The sequence below is a fragment of the Falco cherrug genome, chromosome 1 (assembly GCF_023634085.1).
Source record: "Falco cherrug isolate bFalChe1 chromosome 1, bFalChe1.pri, whole genome shotgun sequence".
NCBI classification, from domain to species: Eukaryota; Metazoa; Chordata; class Aves; order Falconiformes; family Falconidae; genus Falco; species Falco cherrug.
In genome coordinates, this window is record NC_073697.1 from 59,891,201 (window position 1) to 59,912,763 (window position 21,563).

The 21,563-nt window shown below is 41.3% G+C and overlaps 1 protein-coding gene across 4 annotated transcripts in view; it reads left to right on the forward strand.

Moving 5' to 3' along the window:
• The window catches only part of CRACD (capping protein inhibiting regulator of actin dynamics), a 132,077-nt gene extending 110,648 nt beyond the window's left edge, over positions 1 to 21,429 (forward strand). For 3 of the 4 annotated variants that reach the window (XM_055703265.1, XM_055703259.1, XM_055703253.1), the window contains 7 exons: positions 5,384 to 5,548; positions 8,056 to 8,124; positions 9,470 to 9,655; positions 11,333 to 14,672; positions 16,135 to 16,325; positions 17,313 to 17,478; positions 20,605 to 21,429. In XM_055703265.1, coding sequence (XP_055559240.1) covers positions 5,384 to 5,548; positions 8,056 to 8,124; positions 9,470 to 9,655; positions 11,333 to 14,672; positions 16,135 to 16,325; positions 17,313 to 17,478; positions 20,605 to 20,765 — 4,278 coding nt within the window. In that variant the 3' untranslated portion in view covers positions 20,766 to 21,429. The remainder of the gene's footprint in view (positions 1 to 5,383; positions 5,549 to 8,055; positions 8,125 to 9,469; positions 9,656 to 11,332; positions 14,673 to 16,134; positions 16,326 to 17,312; positions 17,479 to 20,604) is intronic. The other variant, XM_027797338.2, reaches the window with a different exon arrangement.
• The last annotated feature ends 134 nt before the right edge of the window (positions 21,430 to 21,563 follow it).

Consider the following 21,563-nt stretch of genomic DNA (forward strand, 5'->3'; position numbering starts at 1 on the left):
TCCTATGATCATAGTAAGCCCTGGAAATGAGTTTCCATTTTCCTTCTTTACATCTGCTTTGCTTTCGGTACTCTGCAAGGAGACACTCGGGTGACAAATGCCACGGATCCTGTACATATCTTCAGGCTGCTCCAGAAAGTCTTGTTCTTAACACATAAGCGTGTAAATGGTCTATTGCCACTGTATCTGAAATCTTCATTTGCATCTGGATTTGCTGTAAATATGTATCTCTTTAGATCACGTACAGTTTGTTTCTTCACCATCCTTCTATTCTGGATTCTCCCAAAATCTTTCTTGAAGTATAGTGCCCTAAATCACACGCTGCTCCAGCAATGGCAAGTGGAATAGTTCCCTTCCTGCATCTTATGTACAAAATATCTGTGGTAATACTTATTTTCCTCTTTTTCAGTAGGTTTACATGTTAATTTTACATCTAGTTTACTTTCTAAAGCTTCCAGCTATACCAATATAACCTTACATGATGCTTTCCAGTTTTGCTCTATTAATTTTTTAATTATTTTGTAATTGCTTACGTGAAGTGTTTTGCTTGTTTAGATATGCTGCAGATTTTCCTGTTTGGATAAAGAAGTGGACTCACTTCCATAGAAAGAACAATTAATGTAAACTGGTTTTTTAGTCTAAAAAAGAAATTATAAGAGGCAGAATATGGTAGAGATACATGAAATCATGCGTGGAATTGAGAAAATGAATAGAGGACAATTATTCAGTCTTTCACAGCATGAGAACGTGTGAGTATCAGTTGAAAACAGTAGCACTTTCAAACCAAAAAACAAATATTTCTTTATGCATAGCTGGACTGCAGAACTCATTGTCATACAGCACTGTTATTAATGAAATATTTACAAAAGTTCAAAGAGCAATGTAACAAATTCATACAGGAAAAGTTCCCAACTGGCTATTGACCCGCAGATTCCTCAGATGTCACAAGTCACTGGAGCATTTACAAGGAAAATCTCAGTATGTGCTCACCCTGTTCTTAAATATTCCCAAGATGTTGAATTTTTGAGCCGCTGTGAGAGACTGTACAGGACCAAGTGGAATTTCAACAGTATGGCTATTCTTAGGATGTGTATTATTGATTACTTCATTATTTCACAATTATATATTACTAGAGAACATAATTCCATTTATTTATATACCTGGGCATTGCAGACAGACCTGAAAAATAGGTACTTGAGTTGAAGGCAAAATATGACAAGCATTTCTTGTAAGACTTGTTTGAATGGAATCAGCTGAATTAATCCACTTTTTTTTTAGCGATTTTTTACTGAACAGAGCAAACAGCTCAGTGGATCCAGTTTTGGATTCACTCCAGGCATAGAGCTGTAAGAACGATGTGGTTTTGAGGGGCTGAATCCAACATGCATGCGAGCAGGCATGTACACAGAAGAGGAGCCAAACTGGAGTGAAAGAGGAGATGTACAGCCCAGTCTGGGCTCTCTGCCGATTAATATGGAAAGTTTGTTCTGTGGCATTTCCTATGCAAACACAAAGACTGCCTTGAAAGTCTAAGCTTTTTAATTTGCTGCAGGAGCCAACCAATGCAGAGCAATTTAACTTACGAGTTTTATTTCTGAAGTTACTAATGGTAAGCTGGGCTCAAGGTTCAGTTAAATAGCATCCTATTTTAGCAAATTATTTTGCATGAAATTAAAGTGGGCCTGTGTCGTGGTCCGCTTACTGAGGAAGATGTAAAAAATCAGATGACTACAAACTTTTAAAATTTTTTGCAAAATTCCCAGTATTTCTTTGCTTTTATTAGATGTGCAGCCCTGCCCTTCACCTCGCTTTAATGGTACCGCACAGACAGCCACCTGGGTTGGGTGCGAATAGACAAACTCTCATGTATGTCTTAAATCTTACAGAAAAAAATGGGGGATGAGGTAAAACTGGTCTGGAGCACAGTTTGGTGATGTGCGTGTGGTCCCTCCAGCTGCTGTTTCATGGTATAATTGTCATACGTGGTAGCTGTGCTGAGAGCGGTCAGTAAGTCCTGTGGAAATACCCATCCACTGGCTGCAGACTGGAGGGCTGGGAAAGCCCTTTGGAGTTGATAAGGCTGGAAGTGGAAGGTGCAAGCAGCAAATGGTCATCTCTTTCCTTCTGTTTCTAGCTGACACCTAGATTTCAGAGCAAGGTGGTGATTTCTGGCTGGTAAATTCCAAGTTGTCTTGCACAAACCAAGAGACCAGGGTCACCGATATGCATCTATGCAGATTTCCACAAAGACATTTAAACACATGACTGTGCAATGGTAGAAGTACAAAATGTCATGCCTGCAACTTCTAATGACCAGCGTGGCAAATAATCCTCCTTAAGCAACCATCACCCACATGCTGTCAGCTCAAGGAATTCTCAAGTACAGAGGATTTATAGATTTGTGTTCAGGAATATGTGTCTAACCAACACTCTTGAGAAATTTAAAGCAGATGCTCCTTGTCAGGGAATAGGACCCCTTCTCAATGGCCTTGCAGCTTAAATTGATGCCTCTCTCCATCTCTGGGTTAGACTATCTCTGTGTGTTCTTCCAGGTAAAAGTTGTAGGTTTTTTCTTTCATGGGTGATGCACTTTTAGGGTTTTTATGATTGGTAGAGAATATATCTGTATGAATTCTTCTGAGAGAGGATACTTGCATTGTACTTACAGTATAAGCACATTTTAAAAAGAACAAGGAGCAGGTTTAACATTGGTCTTTGAAAGCAATAAGAATAAATTTTCTCAGTGGTAACTCTAAGCTATCTGAGATTTTGACACTTGGTATTCAACATCACTTTTGGAGATTAGAATGCACTGAAAGAAACTGGCCAGTGGAGAACTATTAGTGGAGCTTTTTTTTGAGGTAAATTTGTTCAAAAAAGGCCAATAAATAAATAACACAGAGAAGAGCCTTATGTCCTGGAAGGAATGAGAGGGCTACTAGAATTTCTTCTTCAATTTTCAAACTCATTTATGCAAGTCTGAAAAAACAAACTTTTAAAACTTTGAATTAATTAAAAAAAACCCAAAACAAACAAACAAACAAAACCCCAAAACCCCAAAACTGTGTACAGTCCATAAATATTGAGGATGGTCTGTTTCCTGGAAATATCAGGAAAATAACATTTTAAACTTTTATATACACAAATATACATTTTTACAGCAGAGCCCTCAAGCATCCTTGATGACAATTAAAAAGGCCATTCTTTCCCAAGCATAGACCATTCCCACAACAGCTCCATCACTAGACAAATGTCACTGTGCATTGCACTCTCACTAGATCAAGAACTTAATCAGAAGATCAAGAGAATAGCACACCAGCCCTTCCTCCAACACACACTGCAAGCCATATATGTACAGGCACACATGTTCTCACCATAGGACAGATGTACAAATCCTTTGTTTCTTGGCTAGTTGCTCAGGTAATGCTGGTGGTTCCAGTTTTCTTCCTGGGAGAACTATTTGTCTAGGAATATGACTTTAGGAAGAATAAAGGAACAGCCTTAACTTAAAAACCACATTATCAGATTAAGAAACTGTTCTGAAGTAATTGGCTACTATCATCAGAGGACCTGCAGGAATAAAGCAGAATTACAGCCTTCACATGATCTAATACAGACCCATTTGCTCTCTCCAGCTCCCATTTATGCAATGGAAACACGTAACATTGCAAGTCAGAGAGCTGCACTACTAACATGAAAGCCTGGAAGGACTTGGTGAAACCCTTGCCTTTAGACAATGGATGCACTGCCAGTAATCTAGGCAGGAATAAAACTCTGCCATGCAGAACTGCCCTCTATGCCAAAATGATGTACTAGATCAATTTCATTACTTTCTGCCAAAACCCAAATGGGCATAAATAATGCATAACTTGATGAGGAGGCCGAGAAACTGTTCTAATGAGGTGTCTCTGCATGTACTTTTTGTCTTAATAGTTCAACACAGAAATCTGGTAATATTTTGTGGTAATGTGGATAAACTTTGTGTAAGAGTCTAGTCCACTGGGCAGTGATGGCCAGCGAGACTGATCTGACCTGGACACTTTTAGAGGTCCATCTGTTGCTACTAAAGCTTTCCTTCCCTTGCCAACTGCCCACCTAAGCCGCACTACTGATTCTGTGCTATGGGGAAAAAAAAATACTCTTTTGTTCTACGTGCTGTCTACTCCAATCTTCTGCAGTTCTCAGCAGCAAACTTGTGTCAGGGGTCCGTGTACATGCCTGATATCCCCACTGAATAGAAGCTTCACAGTTGAACTGAGTATCACTGAGCTGTAGATGTTCATAATAAGGTAGGTTAGAAGTGGGAGATCTCCTTTGGAAAATCTTCTGTGCTTGACAGAGTAAAGCAGGAAAATAACTCCATGGTGTCTTCCTTCCTGAGAATGATTTCCTGAAGTATTTCATGTCAAAAATCTATCAATAAATGTTCCTTACTCCATTTGTTCCTTCTAGAGAATTTCTTCTAACTCTTTTGCAAAAAGTTCACTTCCAAAGACTGCATGGTATATGTCTGGTATATGTCTCTGCATTAGCCAGGGCTGCAATTTCCCTAATTCACCCTGTCAGAGGACAGATATTGTATACTACTTACTTTACTCATCTTACGCTTGATATAATTCGAGATTACTTTCTTGTAACCCTTGAGAGGAGATTACTTCAACAAGGAAAATAAATGGTGGGAAATCTCTTTTATCCATTCATCTACTGCGTGTCCCCTGCATAAACTTCTTTGTGCAAAAGCAGTGATGTGGCAGTGCACGTGAGCATGGGCAGACAGGAGGTTGTGTATTGTTCCTACGAAACCAAGCATCAAAAAGAAGCTGGGCTTCCTCTCCTTTGTGGATTTGCTTCCTCTAAGGCATAAACCTTATGACTAAACATTACAGTAAGGATATCTTTAAGAACTCTGGATGCGTGAGATGCAGGGTTTGGGGGCTGAAGCAGAAAAATGTTGCCTACTGGGGCAGTTTTAGTTTCTCAGTGTATGCTCGGCTCATCATCTTATTTCTTTGCAACAGTAAGGCTTTGGTTCTATAAATAAGTCTTAACCTAGGACATAGATTAAAAAAAGAGAAGGAATGTTTTGAAATTCACAGTAAGTCTGCAAAAGTTGGCAACACTGACAAGAACTCAAGTTGATCATCCAAAATCAGAAATCATGTGTTAATTCCTGACCTTGATCACTTTGCAGGGAGAAGGAAAAGGAGTGCCCACCATATTGCAGCAACATGAGCCTCAAGTTGATTTTTATTGTCCAGAGTCAGAAGTTGCCCTAGATGCTTCTGTGCAGCTTTCAGGTGGAGAAGTGGCACACGCTAGATTTGGCTTGTTTTGCTCATGATATAAATACCTCTTTTTTGGTTTTTCTTTTCTTGTTTTTCAGCAACAGTTGGCCAAGAATATAAAATTTGGGCAGCCTCCGCAAATGACAGTTTCTGTGAGGACCATGGGGGAGGCAAACGGCAGTGTAGAAGAGGATGTGTTGCTCAGTGGCCCCATGGAGACTGAGACTCAACAGGACGCAGTGATCTCAGACAGTAGCAATAAAGTAAGCACTTTAAATTGATGTATTCATGGCATTACAGCAGTACTAGTTCACTGGGGCGTAGCAGGTGTCTCAAGTGAGGCGTAGCTGAGCTCAGCAGGCAGGGTTATGTGTGTGGGATCTCTCAGCTTGTGCTTCTCGGACTGGTGAGAAGCGTGTGCTCCTGGCATGCTGAGCCATGTCCCACAGAATTACCAGTGTGAATGCTTGCTCTGAACTTCCAGCAGCGCAGACGTCACTTGCAAGAAGACAGGAAAATTTTCTGAGACAGAAAATGACTTGAAATATGGACTTCCCAACATGGAAACATGGCATTAAATGGGAAAAAGGAAAGTAATTGCAAAATGAGAGGAGTCTGGAGCCTAAATCTGTAAAATCCTGGGTTTTGAAGGTAAATATCCATATTTCTCATGTAGAGGAACCAAAGCCATAGAAGGGGGAGAAGCATTTTGAGAATACTCCCTAAATCTAAATGGCCAGTATAATTCAGATAAATCTTCATGGATAATTTGAATAATTAGACACCAGGAACTGTGGGCATTCAGGTGTCCAGAAGGGTCTTCTTCAGACAGTGAAGAAACACAGTGAGTGACGGAAGCTCTTTGGAAATTCCCTAAGGCGAGACTGGTTCTGTGTGTAGCTGGGATGGCTGAAGGGAGCGTGGGGGACAGAGGGACATCCTCCCCTGCCTGGCAGAAGCTGACTTTGTGCCGGGGAGCCCTTGGGGAAGGCTTGCAGCAACCCACCGTGCACATGCAGCCCTTAAGATCCTGGAGGGACACCGGGGCATGAGCCTCTGCTCGCGTTGATTAACTCTAGCACTAGCTGTGTGAAATGCAAAGGCAGTAAGTGTCTTCTGCAGCTCATGCCTATATTCAGCCAGACACACAGAGAGGAGATTTATGGCTGAGGTGGCCCAAATTCTTCAGTCTGTAAAGAGCAACATAGCTTCTCTGTGACCGCTTCCTTCGTGGCTGTGGTTGGATCTGTCAGGGAGCCAGGCGTTTAGGTAGGACCTGCACACTCGCACCTGTCCTTCTGCAGTCTGGAAGGATAAAAATGAAGCCGAAGTAAGGTACATTTTTTCTGCTTCACAAATGCTCCTTTCTGAAGCAGTCAAAGTGAATCAAGAGCATCCTGCATGCTTCAGAGCACAAAGACTGCAGTGGGACTGTGGACAGGCTTTGGCTATGCACTGTGGTACTAGCCGAGGCTGAGGCCAACATAGATTCTCTTCGCACAGCCTTCTTGCTTCGTCCTTCAGGAGACCCAAATGTCACCTCATGACCTCCAGCTTGAAGGAGAAAATAATTCAAGCACTTAAAAAAACCACTAGAGTATCTTTGTGTAATAAAGAGGGATTCAGTCCTTACCACCTACTCTTTTAAATAATAATTTTTGAAAACACAATGAATGCCCCTTTGCGTAATTCTTTTTCCAAATACTGAAGGAGCAAACATCCCTGCTCAGAGGATATTGCAGACATAAACAAACCAATGCTACATGCACAGGGTCAGCCAGACCACTAGGTACGTACCTTTTTTCTTTCTGTGCACTATTTATTACCTGCTTTATCGGAGATTTTTGGTGCACGGCAGATTGCCTGGTTTCTGCTTCTGTCTCCGCTGTTGACGTTGTAACTCCTCTGTATGTCTATCTGCATAGGTCCTGGGGGACAGGGTGGCTTTTGTCAGGAGCTGGTGGCCAGGACCACATAGTGCTGCTCTGCTTTGAGCAGGTTTCCTGTGTGGCTTTGTGACTTCTGATTTTCCTGGCTGAGTAACTTGGATGGATGGCAAGAGTTCTGGGATTCATTTAACCTGTATTTGTAAAGCTCGTTTTTCAGGCTAGCACTAGCAATCATGTGTACCCGGCGTAAGGGGATTCCAGCATTTATTCGGTTATAAAGTAATACTGTGATATAATGATTAAAAACAATGTTTCCGGGTGTGATGAATTCTGCTTCAAGCCCTGCACCTTAAAAATCCCTCCCTGTGAGATGGCTTGGAGAGGGGAATAGCTAAGGAGTCCTAGTGACGGATGGGTTTCGATTGTTCTGGGCAGGTGGTTTGCTTTGTGAGAAGAAGAGCTGCCAAGAACATGGAGTTGAAACTCCTTGCAGCAGAGGTAATGCTTGATCAGGTTCATGTGTTTTTTCCTTAGGCGTAGGTCAGGAGATAATAAAGTTGTTAAGAACTGATTGAAATCCTGCAAAGCTGTGCTCTTTCTTTTGATTTGAAACCTAGTTATCTTGTTAAGGAAGCATAAATGTTTTGCCTTTTGTAGTGTCCTGTAGCAGCAACTGCTTCTGTATAGATAGCAGTGATTCAAGGAGCAGCAAAGAGAAACAGCATTTAGGAACAAAAATATTTTATCGCTCAGTCGTGCAGTGACAGGAAGCAGGGTAAAAATGCTACCGTAACATGCATGGTTTCACAAGTCCTTTGAACCATATCTATTAGATCCTGTACATTTTAATATCTATCTGTCATAATCTTCCTGTTTTCTAGTCCACTGACTCTCCAGATTTGTTGAGAACAATGAATTTGCCTGGAACAGGACATGAAGTGGAAGAGAAGGTAAAAAAGCTTTCATACTTTTACACTTTTTTTTTATTACAGTTTGCACTGAGTTGCTTTCTGATTTTAGTTATTAGAAGCCTGAAAATCAGTTTTTGCTTTAATACACATTTTGTTGTTTCATTGATCGTCCAAGATTTTGTGAACATTGTGCAGTTCTGGGGCTAGTAAATAAGCAATAACTAAGACTGAGAAATCTGTAAGAGATGATTGCAGGAAACGGCAGAATTCGGTCTCTGCCAGTCTAGCAGCATTCCTGCATTTGATGTATTAATCATAGAGCCATAATTTTCATAAGTACTTCTACTACGTTGTTATGCCTTCATGTAATTCAATAAGCATATGCATAATGTTCCATCAGCTTTTAAGTAATTGGTTCCCTGATTAGCATGTGTTTAACCTCGTAAGATTACAGAGCTGCCCTGAAAACAATGTGTGTGATTTTCTTTCCTTACAGAAGATGTTTTCTCCCTTCTTTTTTTTTCCTGTCTTCTTTTTCCACTTGGATTGTGCCAAGTACCAGTCTCAGGATGATAACTTGGTGACTTACAGGAGAGACTGATGACAGGCTCACTCTTACACATCTAGACATACAGTTCCACTGTATTTATTCATGAGAGGAGTCTCACTAAATCACTTTGTTTCTATTTGCACTTTTCTGAACAAGAGAAAAAAGCACCAGTCAAAGCCAGTATTGTCTTATTTCATTTGTTGCTGTTCTTTGGTTCTAGCTTGGACAACTCCATGTGACTGTGGAGGGAAGGTTTTCCACAGGCACTGTGCCAGTCTGAGATCCAATACCATAGTCATCTCCCATGCAGACAGCACAGCTCTGTACCTGTTCTATTATAATGATTAGATAAGTCAATCTGATTTGCTCTGGCCTAAAGTGTATAATCTAAGTTATTTAAAGATGTAGTTATTTTTTTCACAGTAAGCAAGCTTTAAAATGTCCCAGTGTTTGCTGTTGCTTAAATCTCTGCCTCTGCCCTTCCCATTCCCAACAACTTCAGAGTGGAGCTAAACTGTGGAAAAACTTCAGTTAGAATGGTCTAACTATTTTGTAAGTGAAAAGTATAAAAACACGTAGCACTGGCAAAAGGAAAATATTACAACTGTAACCTTCAATGTCCAAAGTTCATAATTTGTATAATGGCAAAGTAAGATTTCAAATCTTTTCAGCAAATAACTCCTTTGAATTCAAACCTGGAAAGGCACCTTCCCTGCCCCTCCCCACCAGCCCCCAGCCCACCACCCCCACCCTCGGTGTATGTATTATTTATTTATTTATTTATTTAAATGGAACAAATACCTTAATAATAGTTCCTTGTGTTTGTGATACAAGCAGGTCCCTCCAGTCAAATCATCTCGGCCTAAAAGACAATTTTCCTGTTCTGGCACAATTGAAACAATCAATTTGGATGCAGTTCCCCAGGCTGTTGCTCGTCTAGACAACAGTGCAGCTAAACACAAGCTTTCAGTGAAGCCAAAAAAGCAGAGGATGTCAAGAAAGCACAAGAGATTAACAAAGGTATTGAATCACGGGTCGAACAGTGAGAGGAGGGGGGTCACTTTTGAAGCTGGGTGCAAAATAACTGAGTGCACCAGCAATAACTATAGACAGAGGAATGTCTTAAGATGTGATTAACACTGTTAAAGATAGATATTGCAAGCTTCTTCAACAAATCTCATGTCTTAAAGTAAAAAATAAATAATAATGCATGCTTCTTTCATTTTGTCTTGAAATTGAGATAGAGACCTAAAGATGAATCCCTAGCTGGAGAAAAGATGCAAAGAAGTTTTCATATAGCCAGTTGAGACAAATGCTACTTACACCTGAGGTACTTCCACTAGAATTTTACATTGGGAGAGTTTTCTGATCCTAGTTTTCCTAGTAAAGATATTTAGGCTGCAAAGGTCGGAAGAATATCTGCCACTGTTAATGCTGCTCTGGTATAGGCAATCAGATAGTGCAAAATTTGTCGGGGAAAAAAATTAGATTGTCTAAAACTGTCATGGGTTCTGACAGTGATAATATTATTGTCTTATAAGAAAGAATAAGACTTAGGTGACACAGCTCTTGCTACAGCTGTAGAGAGAATTATCAGAATCTAGCTTTGTACACTTACTGCGTGGCTGTTTTGGTTTCGATCCTGACATCTTACTAGTGCTTATAAATGGGACAAGGCTACTCAACTAATACAGGGTTCAGGAGAGGCCACTGTCTTTTCTTCCACACTATTGTATTTGCATTTATTACTCTTGCAGTGAGGAAATTAAATTTAAACTTCTTGTTTATACAGAATGTTTAACTGGAGCCAAATGATGGCTCAACAAATGATAGCTGGACTGGGCATTAGGTGAGCTGTTTTCCTCAAGGAAGGTGCTGGGAAGTGCTCTTCAGGTGCAGCTCATCTTCAGACTGCGTTGCTACAGAGACAAGGAGTAAACTGTGAAGAAGGTGTGAATTCAGTTTGTTGCAGGTGTTGCACCCACCTGCCAGGGCTGTAGGGCAAACCAGTCAGCCGTCAGCACGTCCCTGGCACGGCGCAGTGCAGTGCTGCTGGGGAGCTCTGGGTACTCTGTCCGTGCGTGGTCCCACAGTTCCTGCAGTAGAACTGGAATCTCAACCCAGCTAATGAGGACAATACCCTGGCTCAGGATTTGTGAAAAGCAACCAAATTGTGTTTCCCTGAGCAATGTTCTTTCCTGGCTAGCACTGCAGAGCTCCCCTCTGCAGGCAACAGCTTCTGTCTCTGCAAGTAACAGCTAGATTTGCCACAACAGAACTGGCAAAACAGTGTCCTTAAGCAGGTGCTAATTATTTCAAGCTTAAAGGATAGAGTTTTAAGTAGTAGAACAGGCATATGAAACTTGTGCTCTGTTCCTTGGGCTTCTGTAAATTTGAAACGGCAGGTCTCGATCTAGGTAAGCTCATGTACACTGAATGGCAATTCAGTATTCAGCATTATACTGTTATCACTGTTGGGATGTTTGATTTCTTTTAAAGGCTATAATCTGAATAGGTGAGAGGCATGGGATCTATGACGATGTGATCCATAAATCAGGGTGGAGGTGTTGGCTCTGGATCTAAATAATTATTAAAAAAAAAAAAAAGTTGTTTTGTAGTTGCAACTGATTGTTCACTGTAGAGAATAACAAGCCAATAGCAATATTCAGTAACTCCAAACTTGTCTTCCAATTTTAGGGATCACAAAGTTTAACAATAACAGAATTTGAACCAGAGGACCTAGAAACTCAGCTGTATGGAGACATACACCCAGGTTATAATGGACACATCATAGCAGACAAGCTAATCCAGAACAGAGACGAGCAGAAGCAGCTTCAGCTGGCAGAGGAGAAAAGAATTGAAGATCACTGGGGGATCTTGGAGGCTGAAAGGATAAGACAGATTGTAGAAATGGAAGAACAAAGAGAAATGGAAGAACAAAGATCCCAAGAACTTGAGCAGATGCAGAAAGAGCAGGAGAGACGGCGTGAAGAAGAGAGGAGGCAGTATCTCCCTGAAGGAGAGAAATCTTTGAAAATAGAAGAGCAAACATGCCATAAAGAGGAGAGAAGACTGCTGGAGGCTGAAAAGAGGCAAGAGCTGAAGGAGCAGAGGCGCCAGGAACTGGAGAAGCAGAGGCAGAAGGAGTTGGAGGAACAACAGAGACAAGACCTGGAAAAGCAGAAGCGCCAGGTACAAGAGGAGCAACAGAGACGAGAGCTGGAGGAGCAGAGGCGCCAGGTACAAGAGGAGCAACAGAGACGAGAGCTGGAGGAGCAGAGGCGCCAGGAACAGGAGGAGCAACAGAGACGAGAGCTGGAGGAGCAGAGGCGCCAGGAACAGGAGGAGCAACAGAGACGAGAGCTGGAGGAGCAGAGGCGCCAGGAACAGGAGGAGCAACAGAGACGAGAGCTGGAGGAGCAGAGGCGCCAGGAACAGGAGGAGCAACAGAGACGAGAGCTGGAGGAGCAGAGGCGCCAGGAACAGGAGGAGCAACAGAGACGAGAGCTGGAGGAGCAGAGGCGCCAGGCACAGGAGGAGCAACAGAGACGAGAGCTGGAGGAGCAGAAGCACCAGGAACAGGAGGAGCAACAGAGACAACTGGAAGAGCAGATGCACCAGGAACAGGAAGAGCAGAGACGTCAGAAGTTGGAGGAGCAGAAGCATCAGGAATGCGAAGAACAGAGGCACAAGGAGCTGAAGGAGAAAAAGAGTCGAGAGCTGGAGGAGCCGAAGAGGCTAAAGCTGGAAGAATTAAGGCAACGTGATGTTGAAAAATGGTGTCAAAAGGAAGAAGAAATGAATGGGCTGGTGGAACAAAAAGAACTTAAGGAACAAAATAAGGAAGAAAAACATAGACAAGAGCTAGAAGAGCTTCAAGAAGCTGAAATAAAACTGAAGCAGGAGAAAGAAGCTGAGAGCCTCCAACAACAGAAGAAACAGGAGGAACAAAGGCAGCGTTTGAACGAGAAAGGAGAAAAGACAGAGCAGGAACAACCCCAGCAAGTAATGGATAAGAAAAAGAGATGGGAAGAGCAGAGAAAACACAAGCTCACAAAACAAATGCACTTGGAAAGTGCAGATGGTGTGCAACAAGATGAACTGAAGCAGCAAAAGGAACAAAATGAACAAGAATGGAACAAACTGGAAGAGCAGAAGCTAGACATAGAGGGACAAAATCTTCAGCAAAACCAACAAGAAAAATCCCTGGAACAGCAACAGGACAAGGATCAGTTGTGTTCAGGAGGGGCTGATAGGCATCCAGTAGAGGAGAAACTCCAAGGAGGATCAAGATCCCCAAAAATGAGCCAGCCAGAAAAAGGAAATAGAACAGCAGAAGAAGTTCTAGCCCAGAAACTGAAGAGAGAAGTTGAGGCTCAGGAACAAAAGCGAATAGGGGAAGAACTTCGGTGGCAAGAGGTAGATGAAAGACAAACTGCATCCAGACCCTTCACATTTCAAGTGTCTTCTGGAGATAAACAGATCATATTTCAGAAGGTGAATCTGAGTCCGGTCATGCCCGTCAAAGGAGCAGGACTCTCTTCTCCATCCATGAAAGACTGCAGGATGCACACTGGCACCAAGGGTTCTCACACACTGCCGTCATCTGTGTGTGTACCCCATACAGCTATTTTGGTTACCGGAGCACAGCTGTGTGGCACAGCAGTTAACTTGAACCAGATAAAGGACACGGCTTGTAAATCGTTACTTGGCTTAACAGAGGAAAGAAAAAATTTGGATATTCCTTCACCAGAGAAGGCCCAGAAAAAGAAACAGGATCCCAAACACAGTAGCAGTAAAATGAAATACGCCCAAGAGGCACTGAACAACCAGGCCGTGCTAGCTGAGTGGGCCTCTATCCGCTCCAGAATCCTAAAGAACGCAGAAAACAGCAAATATAACGAGAGAGACCGAGTAAGTGTCTGCAGACACAGTGATGACTGGACACCCCGAGGACGAAGTGCTCCCCACGGCAACTTGAGGAAAACCCTCTCTGCAAATGCCAAGTTCTCCATAACACCAGCATGGCAGAAATTTTCAGAAGCCTCAAGAAGCAATTCAGATGCTGAGAATGTAAGTGCGGCAAAAGGCAATGAAACAGTGGCTGTGGGGAGAATCGCTGGCTCATCTGCTGATTCAAAGGAAGATGTGACTTCCACTTTTAAGGATAACTTAGCTGAAAGGGCTAAAGAGAAAATGGAAACCCGTAGCGAAATGACAGACAACACAGAAGGCTGTAAATTTGCAAAAGACCTTCCATCTTTCCTTGTTCCAAGTTTTCCTCATTCTCCAAGTAAACAATTACCCCAGCCAGAATCTCCTGGTGCTCCGGAAAATCAGCAGAATAACAGCACAAAAAAATCAGACAAACAAGCACCAAATGGAGAAGAAAACGTTTCTCCTTTTGGGATAAAGTTACGGAGGACAAACTACTCTTTACGTTTCCATTACGATCAACAGGCAGAGCAAAGGAAAAAGAAAAGATACAGTGCAGGAGATAGTTTTGATGGCGTGCCAGACCCACTGGTGACAACAGAAGGTGAGAAAGAATCCTCTGTTTTTGCTCCACAAGAAAGTACACCCCCTGGCATGGGGAGAGCCAACATCCCTGGCAATTTCAAAGACTCAAAAGACTCTTCAGTTACTGTGGTGGAGATTTCCCAACAAGCGGGCATGCCAGTGGTCCTACCAGCCACCAGCCAGAGCGCTTTACCCCCTCATGAAAAATCAGCCTGCAAGTCACTGTTCCCACAGAAACCTGCTTTAGCTCCAAAGCCCACCAGCCAGACACCACCACCATCTCCTCTCTCTAAAGTGAACAGATCACACCTCGCCGATAAGTTAGGGCAAAGGCTGGCGAAAGCTGAATCAGAGGGTGGCTGGAGAAAAGAAGACAGAGTAAATGCAGTGCACCCCACACCATCCAATGAGTACAAAAATGAAGAGGAAGAAATCAGAGAAAAGAAGTCGTTTTTCCCATCTATAAGTATTCCGTGGAGAGAAAAAAATGACAAAAAGCCTGAGCCACTGAAGAAAGGTATATATTTTTCAAAGGTCATTTTTAGCTCCTGTCTGCATTTCTAAAATGAAATACTGGAGGTCCAGAGGAAGACATTTGGTCTTCAGCTATAATTTTTATCTGACATTGTATTTGTGGAGTACCACTACTTTGTTTAGGGTTTTCTGAATGAATGGGACTTCCCACCCCCACAACTTGATCCGGAAACACACAAACAGGGTGACCAGTGCGACCTGCTTTAAAAAGTTAATTTCAAGGAGGTAGCTGAAGTCTGTGTGTGTTTTCCTTGGTAGAGATGTTACCTAGCTAGTCAGAGGATGGACTCTTGTGTAATGGTGTCATCAGAGCAGAGGGAGTAGTTTTTATAATTTACATTATGTTGTTTCTTTTTTTAGGCAATATTATCTAGCTTAAAAAAATACTAAGACCTAGGTTCCCTTATAGTGCCTATCCTGGCCAAATTCTCTGTCTAACCCAATACAGCTGGACACAGGAGTCTGCATTTCAGAGGCACTCTTCAGTAACAGAAACAATTACAGTAGCCACAGTGGCTCTTCAGAGGAGGGTTGAAAGCCCCCGTGTACTAAAACAGTATTCTGTACAAGAGGAAAAATTCCCCTTTCGGTGTAAGGACACTCAAAAGAGCAAGGCAGGAATTCAGCATTTTATTAGGAAATCCCAATTTTTTTCCATTCTTGAATTTTGCAAGCATCAAGAGACTTCTAAAACCACATCTCAGTGGAACTGCTCCTCATTTTTTCCATTTTTTTACACTTTTCCCTTTCACGTCCATTTTTAAATGAGAATTTATGAAAACCAGTTGGAGGCACAGCTGCCAGCCCAGCAGAGCCTGGGCCAGTTGGGGGTCTCTGTGCTCACTACCTCTGCAGCTTGGTGCTGCTCCCTGCCACTCACAGCTCTATACTGGGTGCTAGCCCCGATTTCATGCAGGGTACAGAAAGTGAAACGCTCAAATGACAATATATTTAAAAAAAAAAAAAAGAATTAAGAGGGGCTGCATTTACAGGAGTACATCATTTCAGCCCCCTTCTTTTGGCCAAAGTTTGGACACTCCTCTTGCCTTAATTCCGGCTGGAAAACCAGGGAACTGCAGTATGTAGTGGCTGGATCCCTTTTCATCACAGTTATAAACAATCAATGCGTATGTATCACTTTCACTTAAATATCTCAGACAGTGTAAATATTTGTAGTAAATAAAGCTATAAGTGTTTGGGGTAAAAAAAGGATAAATTTGGACAGCTGTATGAATGTGTTGAATTAGGTCTTATGTTGAATTAGGTCTTATTCTTCAGGCATAAAAACTGTTTCGGGATTTGACATACGGTCCACAAGGTCTGTGAATGGCACGGCAGTCAATGGGCTCAGCTCCAGAGTTTTCACAAGGCAGGGAAGTTGTATGGGTTTGCTTTAGCGAAGAGATATACATTACTCAACCAATTCTTGTCATGTTTTCTTTCAGAAAAGCCTGTCCTCCAGAGCAGGCATTCTTTAGATGGCTCTAAATTGATGGAAAAAGTCGAAACTTCACAACCGCTTTGGATTACATTAGCACTGCAAAAGCAAAAGGGATTTCGAGAGCAGCAAGCTACAAGGGAAGAGCGGAGACAAGCCAGAGAGGCGAAGCAAGCAGAGAAGCTGGCGAAAGAAAATGTGAACAATCTTTAGAAACCTGCCCATTATTACTGCTGATAACCTAATTATAACTGTTAGCTAGTTTTATTATGAGAAAGGTTTTTTTGGTTGGTTTGTTGGGTTTTTTTTTAAAATGTTTGGTAGTAGTAGTCTGAAAGTTTGGAGTTCCCTTTTGCAAAAATGAGGCCTTCAGGAGAAAATAGTGTGCAATAGTGTGACAATTGTTGTGTAAACTCTGATGCCTTAATATCATGTGGTAGTTAACGGCAATCATAAGCATGACCACTGCACATATTGTATGCAATATGGCTCTTTCAAAGCTTGAGTAAGTTAAGATGTTAATCCTTAATGCTTGAGGAATAACAGCTGGCATGCTCACTTACAGGTGAATATAGGTGAATATTAGTGAGTTTGAATTTATTTTTATTGTAACATGTATTATTTGGATAAAATGCAGATGAAAGAAATGAACCACCACGTGAAACATCCAAATGCCTAAAGCAGGATGAATAGCTATTTACTATCTACGGTTTTCTATTAGTAAGGAAAACATTTCTTAAACACTGCAGAAGTGATGCTACACAAACAGTGATGCTGTATTTAGATACCACAGATGGTAAAAAAGGGAGATAATATTTTGATGTTTGTTATGAGACCTAAATTTTCTGATGAACACATGCATAACTACAGACATAGATAATTGGCAGAAGACAGCAGTGGGTGTGAAGTGCACACTGTTTCAGTGCTGTTATTTAACAGGTAGGGCTGGCTCAAATTGTTCAACATTTTGACTGAAATGAAAACATCACAAATTTATGAGTTGTGGGGTTTTTTACAGTCTCTATTGACTGTTAGTTCTAGAAATATCAGACTGTTTTGATCCTTTGCCAAAAAGGAAGGTTAAGGAAAGGACAGGCAATGAATGAAAGCATCATGTGTGACATCTCTTACTTGTAGCCATTGCATGACAGTTTCTCATTTAGCACTTCTCCTTCTCTGTTCCAGGCTGCTGTAAGTAATCAGTCAGAAAATAAAAGCAGCAGCAGCAAAACAAGTACACTGCAGAAATCTACAACTCAGGAAGGGGAGAAGAAAATTGAGACCGCTGTTTCAAGACTGGAAAGAAGGGAGCAGCTGAAGAAGTCAAACACCCTTCCAACTTCTGTGACAGGTACAGTGAGAGATTCAGATTTACTCTAGGAATAATGCACTCAGAAATGGTATTGCATTTTTTTGAGAAGGTGAACGAGTGATTTTTTTTCCCCCCTTATATATGGGAATGGGTGATGAGGCACTGAACAGGTTTGCCCTGAGAAGCTGTAGCTGCCCCACCCCTGGCAGTGTTCAAGGCCAGGCTGGATGGGGCTCTGAGCAGCCTGGTCGAGTGGAAGGTGTCCCTGCCCTCGGCAGGGCGGTTGGGGCTGGATCACCTTTAAGGTCCCTTCCAACCCAAACCATTCTACGATCCTGTATTACCCTTAAAATTACAAATGCATTTGCTTTCAGCATGGAACAACACAACATGTCCCTGTCTCTCATGTGCTGGCTGTTATGCTGCAAGTGCATCATTTTACCAGGTTTTCACCAGGTTCCCCAGGTTGTTAAGGCTGCACTACTTCATTTCCTTACATTTGCCCTGGTTCAAGTTCAAAAAATCAGGCTATCTTCCCAAGCCATATCCAACACTATTTTTGGAACATGACTAATGCACATTAGAGAGGTTTGATTTACTATAAATCGCAATTGCAGTGCTGTTTTGCCTTTAGGTTGGGTGTTAGCACAAAGGGGGAATGATACTTAACTTCTACAAAGTGTATTTGTGTAGGAAACGAAGCATATTGTGCTCCCAAACCTCCCAGTTTGCTAAGGAAAAATACTCACCCCAGAATATTTGGAATGAGTATTTTCATTTCATTCAAAAATGCACAACCCAGTCAATTCAGTTGAAGGTAGCCTGTCGCTTGGAATGTGGGACTTCTACCTCCCAGTCAAGTATTTGGTATGGAAGGCTGGAACCAGAACCTACTACTTTATCTGTAACTTCAGTTAAGCTGAAACAATTCATATTCAAAAGGCAGGTGCATTAGAGTAAATACTTCCCCAAAAGGGCACAATATTTGGGGTGGTATAAAGCTGTTATTGAAATAGAAACTTGCCTAATATTTCCCTAGCCAACATGAGTCCTAGGCAAAAGGTTTTGGGGAATAGTACAGATAGGTGTTGAACAAACCTTTTTACAGGTTGCACAGTAGAGTGGGCTTCTTTGAAAGTAAATACCTATTTCAGCCGAGTCTATTTGGCACCACTGCAAGCCAAGAACCATGGAATGCAGCTACTGAAAGCAATGACATAATTCATTTATCTGATGTGTAATAGCAACGGCTGACAGTGCCACTCCTACATTACGGACTGTTGAGAGCTGAACAACCCCTGCACATGCCTGTGTTCAACTGGTTCAGCAGCTGTACGTGCACACTGCAGCTGCACGCCTGTGCAGATATCCCTCAGAACTTTACTTGCAACATCTTGGGTTAGACTAGATGATCTTTAAAGGCTCCTTCTAACCCAAATCATTCTACTGTCTCAAACAGAATGCCCAAAACTTTCATGCTGCCTGTTAGCCTGCTTCCAGTGTCCAAACTGGCCTTGGAGGCAGGCAGCTGGAGCAGCTTCACAGTATTCCTGTCAACCTGTAACAGGGCTCTATTGTAGCCCTGCCCCAAAAGATTCAGTAGTGTGAGGTTATGCTGTACATGGTCAGATCTAGCAGAAATCAAACTCTAGCACGACAGAGGATGCCAAATTAGATCAAAGAAGGGCTAAAACCTGATTATCCTTAGTCGAGCTGTCTGCACTAGAACACCTGAAACTAGAGAGTTTCAGAAGGAAATTCAGGAGGAATTAATGTAAATTAAAAGCAGAGAACTTGTTGATTCTAAAGGAAATAGTGACTGGATGTCCATGTGATTACTGGCTACATTTGTGGCCAGGTAGCCATTATCAGCTACACAAATATACTATATACAAGTATCTATTATGGACGATGACACCAGTTTGAGTTTCCCACAATTAGGAGAGCACTATGGCAGGAAAGCAGGCCAGAAATGTTTAAAACAAAAGTTTGCTGAGTCGTGCTCTAAGGACATGAAAAAACCACCCAAAACCTGAAGAAGTTGGTATAATTCAGACTTGCACTTGAGTCTTATACAACAGGAACTGATAAGAGGGTATAACCTTTAAAACAGCATCAATAAAAATAATTAGCTTTTCAAAGTGTCTGTCTACAGTAATAGCTGCTGCTACTGTTCATTTGCTTATAGCTAAAAATACATGATTAAAGATGTACTAAAAAGAAAAATAAACAATTACTGCTATCCATGCACTTTTAAAAACATTCAAAACCTGAAAGTGAAATGCAACTAAATGTAACTTGGATTGAACCTGTACATTTAACAAAAAAAAGCTTTTTGGCTCATAAAAAAGAAAATGTGTAAGGTGAGGAGTTATTTTGTAACCATGGTTTTTGGAGTTACTCCATAGGTTTCAGATAGGTCTAATTTCTATCCAGGTTGCCTTCAAGGGCATTCACTGTCTCAGAATTAAACAATTTTCCCACCTGACTTCTACAATATACTTCTACAGTTCTGCTCTGTGAAGTTGCTTGTTAGAAATCAGGTGCTTATTAGACACATTTTCTTGCTGAGACAGCTATTTGTCTTAAATATTCAGTTTTCAGGAAAATGTGACAAACAGCTATTGGAGAAACCAGGTTTGTTTCTTCTTCAGGACAGTCTCATGGGCATGGTTAACTGAGGCAGAAAACTAAAGGACCACTTTAGTCTCTGTGTTTATTTAAGAACCCTAATCTGAAGAGAGAATCTAAATCCTCCTGAATAGTTGGCTCACGTGTTCAGCAGCTGCATTACCAAAGAGAAAAAAAAATAATCCAGCTTTATTTCCCATTGTCTGCCACATTACAGATGTAATTACAATGGTTTATGTAAAGATGACAACTAGCAAATTGGAAATGTTTTCTCTGGATCTCACACAGACTAAAAATTTTGTCCCTATTTTTGTGTTACTTGGAGTCACCTCTGAAAAAGGAAACTCAGCTTGTCCTAACTTATTTTGCAAATACAATAAAAAGTAAGATTTAACTGAAAGGGTTGGAAATAAATACCAAGTTTTAGATCAGAACATCTTCACAGAAAAGAAGCCAAATCTTTAGAATCCTGCAACAAAGCAAAAGGTTCAACTAATGTTTTCGCTCTTTCCCTCCCCACCCCATCAAAAACAGTGGAAATTTCAGATTCTGTTCCACCTGCCACACTGGCAAAAGAGGTGGCCAAGAGGTTCTCTACGCCTGATGCTAACCCTGTGTCAACAGAACCTGCCTGGCTTGCATTAGCCAAAAGGAAAGCAAAAGCCTGGAGTGACTGTCCACAGATCATAAAGTAAACTGTAAACTTACATCTCTATTGCTATTGATTGCTTTCTTTTTATTTATTCAGCTTTTTACACATGACAAAACTGAAAATGCATGTATTGAAGGACTGAAAACTGAACTGATTACCATTTTGCTCTAGCTCACTGTAAAGTCTACTCAACTCATATACTCCATTGCTTTGACAAACAGCTAAATAAGGTCATGGCAAAAATTTCAGAGCCAGACTCTCAAAAACTTAAAAATGCTCAGCTATTGGACAAAAATTTTAGCGAGTATCATAATAAGGGCCAGAACTTCAGTTCAGAAGCTCCTTAAATTCTGTGGGTATTCGGTTCTGAAATTTGAGATCTCTACAGTTAAGTGGAGATCTTTTTTTTTTTTTTCTCCTCCAATGCTACATTGTTGAAAATTAAAGGCAAGATGCATGTTCCCTTCTCTTCTACCTAAATTTTTTTTAAGTGTTAAACTGTATGAAATGTCAGTTCTGTCTGCTCTTTGAAAGCTTCTTCCCTAATGAAGAACTTCAGGAGATATCATACTACCTGCAAATGCTAAGTAGAAAGTTGGTACCATCCAAGTATTGAGATAATTTCTTTTATCACAGGATTAATACATTATGTCTATATTCCCTTACTCCTCGGAAGAAAACAATTAATCCTACTTTTTTTTTTTTTTTTTAAAGAAAGTAGTAATTTAAACAAAAATGTGAAAGAAGCCAGGGAGTTGGTGTTTCTTCTAGTCATTTAAGTGCATCACTGTTTGTGCTTCGCCATATTTAAGATGCATAGAGACAGTGATTGTAGATTACA